Raw genomic sequence first — 3,689 nt, forward strand, 5'->3', positions numbered from 1 at the left:
TGTTCAGATGTGGAATGCCATATTAATTCAATATACATTTTTAGCGCCATATCTGGTACTTCTCAACATATCTTCCTAGTCATAGTGAAAGCCTGCTTGTATATTATAGTAAACATGTGTATAGATGAAGCTCGCACGACTCTGATCTGCAAAATCATTTTCACATGGCACATGTTTCTGACCCCCATATGACGCGTCTGTCTGATATATCCGACCAATACTTTGCCGTCATTGGTTCATATACATGTGCTATCAGTATTGTGCAGTTTATCAATGTACGTGCCATATGTGGACCTGTCTCTAGTGGGCAAGTCCCATTGTAAACGTTTGTTCATGAACACTGTCGCACCTATTCTGCAATGTTGATACCAGTACTTTGGATGGAATGAATACAGTATCAGAAGTTTGGCGTCGATCTGTTCCATATGTCTTCATAAGCACTGCAATTCTAGATTGGTTTTGATAGTTTGATACTCCACACTGTTGCAGAGCACCTCGAACGCGGGCGTATGTATCAAGTATATGGAAACAGATATCTAGACTCGGGCGACCTTCAGCCACAGTCAGCACTAGTCCAACGAAACACAAGACAGAATGGGACAGAGTGAACACTGCGGCACAGCATCGGAAGGACACGAATTCTGCGCGTGTCATTCAAGTGCTTCCCACGGCCTATCAAAACAATCGATCTATTGCTGCAATCTCAGGCGTTAAGGATCACTCTATGGCGCACTCAACTTACAAGGAGCTGATAAAACGTGGTACTAAACCAGACACAGTGACTTATAATACAGTGATCGTTGGTTATGCGAAAGCTGGCGAACTCGGTGACGCGATGGATCTGTACAAAGAAATGACAAGTGCCGGATGTCATCCACATGTCAATACATACACATCACTCATATCCGCATTTGGACGGACGGGCCAGTGGGAACCAGCTATCAGTCTGTTACGTGACATGGAAATAGCAGGTGTTGAACGCAACACGTTCACCTACAATGCCACTATATCCGCTTGCGAGAAGGGAAATCAGTGGCAGAAAGCCTTGGAACTGTTTAATGAAATGGAGGCCAGGTGTATCAAACGCGATACGATTTCATATTATGCCACCATATCTGCATGCGAAAATGGGAACCAGTGGCAGAAAGCCTTGGATCTATTTTACGAGATGGAGACCAAGGGTATCACACATGATACAATTACCTACAATGCCACCATAATCGCATGCGAGAAGGGAAATCAGTGGCAGAAAGCCTTATATCTGTTTTATGAGATGGAGACCAGGGGTATCAAACGCAATTCGACTACCTACAGTGCCACTATAACAGCATGCGAGAAGGGTAATCAGTGGGAGAAGGCCCTGGACCTGTTTTATGAGATGGAACCTAAGGGTATCAAACACGATACGTCTACCTTTAATACGATTATATCCGCATGCGAGAAGGGAGATCAGTGGCAGAAGGCCTTGAATCTGTTTAATGAGATGGAGATCAAGGGTATCAAACACGATACGATAACCTATAACGCAACTATAACCGCATGCGAGAAGGGATATCAATGGCAGAAAGCCTTGGATCTGTTTTATGAGATGGAAAATAGGGGTATCAAACACGATACGATTACCTATAATGTCACTATATCTGCATGCGAGAAGGGATATGAGTGGCAGAAAGCCTTGGATCTGTTTTATAAGATGGACACCAAGGGTATCAAACGCAATACGATTACCTACAGTGCAGCTATATCCGCATGCGAGAAGGGAGATCAGTGGCAGAAAGCTTTAGATCTGTTTTACGAGATTGAGACCAAGGGTATGAAACGCAATACTAATACCTATAATGCCGCAATATCTGCATGCGATAAAGGTCATCAATGGCAGAAAGCCTTGAACCTGTTTCAAGAGATGGAAACCAAAGGTATCAAACAGGATACGACGACCTACAGTGCCACTATATCGGCTTGTGGGCAGGGTAACCAGTATAAGAAAGCCTTAGATCTCTTCATGGAGATGAGCGAAAAGAACATACCACTAGCTACTGGAAGCTATAATGCAGTTATCCAGGCACTAGGCTCTGATTGTAAGAACAACGACCTTATCGATGTGTTGTATGAGGACATGCTTAGAAGTCTGCCAGAGTTTGGTCAGCGCTGGCTTCGTGTTAACAAGCAAGGAGAGCTGGATCTGCACGATCACTCGCAATACATGGCACAAGCCGCAACGAGACGGCTACTACGTGTTCTCCAGACACAAGAGGGCTGTGATTCCCATGAGAAAGGTTCGAACTTCAAGTGCATCATCGTGGGCCAGGGCAACAACAGCGCTGATGGACTACAGCTACTGAAAGCCGTGCAGGCACAACTGGAGAGTCTGAGTCCCCCAATTGCATCCCACACCCAGTCTAGGAATAAGGGTCGGCTAGCACTTAGTAAGCGTGATTTGAGTGAATGGCTGAAGCATAGCGAATGAGGGATTGCGAGTCAATACCTTCAATGATTTTGTTGTGACAATGATACATCATGATAACACACTGGTGCACATTCCGTGTATGAGCACTTCCGATACTTGATGGAGTATTTGATGGTGAATTTACTGCAGTGGTCTAACTATCATTGGATGTCTGGAAAATCAAGGCCATGTATTTTAGTTTGGACTGGTTGGTCGACCCTCATTGCGGAATGCTTGATTTCATACAAGTACAAAGTCAACAGGTATGGGCTGAACACCAGGTGTACACCAATCAGTAATTGAATACGCATAGGTATACACTTAACGGCTACAGCATTTTCGGGAGTCCAAGAAACAGCTCACCATCTTGACAATATTATAAGGCCTAAATGAAGGATATATCACTAGATCTTTTATGTCTATATATACATACATACACACATCTAAATATATATATATATACATATATATACACACACATATATATATATTTATGTATATGTATATCTTATATTATATATATATATACATACATATATATATGTATGTAAATGTATTAATATATATATATTATATATATATATATTTATATTTATATATATATAGATAAATAGGTAGGTAGATGGATTTAGATATATATATATATAGACATATTGATATGAATTTACTATGATCTCGCAAACAACATACATAATCCCAATGGCCTCGCCGAAAATTGTCATTTTGGACTGTATCCATCCGTATCCGAACCTACATGTAGGTATCACAAAGATCCTCGTGGCTTTACAAACACACCAATATATATATAATGACGGAACACAATTTGTGCTGCGATATAGCCCCCCAAATAAACCTGTTTTCGATCGTTTTTAATTCAGCGCACGGTATTAGATATTGAAGCTTTCGCAATCATTTGATTTATGCTAAAGTGATCGCCTATAAACAAAAGTATGGATCAGCAGTCTTGCGTTTTTATATATATATTCTCAGTTCAAATCAACAGTGTTCAATTGAGGCATGGTTCAATTTAGGTATTCATAGCGACATAGATCAGTTACGGTATTCGGACATGCAAAAAAAAGCATTATCATTGTGAAAAGAAACCGTGTGAGTCAATGTAAAACCTACCTAATACATGCATACTACTGACAGGCATATATATATATATATATATATATATATACTATATACATATATATATATATATATATATATATATTATTACTATATATATATATATATA

General features: G+C 40.3%; 1 protein-coding gene across 1 annotated transcript; it reads left to right on the forward strand.

Annotated features, from left to right (window-relative positions):
* Positions 1–489: 489 nt before the first annotated feature.
* SARC_13375 (hypothetical protein) lies at positions 490–3,309 on the forward strand (the record flags this gene model as incomplete). The annotated part of the gene is made up of 1 exon (XM_014292494.1): positions 490–3,309. A coding segment is annotated over one exon (1,978 nt), but the record flags the coding sequence as incomplete, so codon positions are not given.
* Between the last annotated feature and the right edge of the window lie 380 nt (positions 3,310–3,689).

The sequence above is a fragment of the Sphaeroforma arctica genome (assembly GCF_001186125.1).
Source record: "Sphaeroforma arctica JP610 unplaced genomic scaffold supercont1.3208, whole genome shotgun sequence".
Taxonomy (NCBI): domain Eukaryota; class Ichthyosporea; order Ichthyophonida; genus Sphaeroforma; species Sphaeroforma arctica.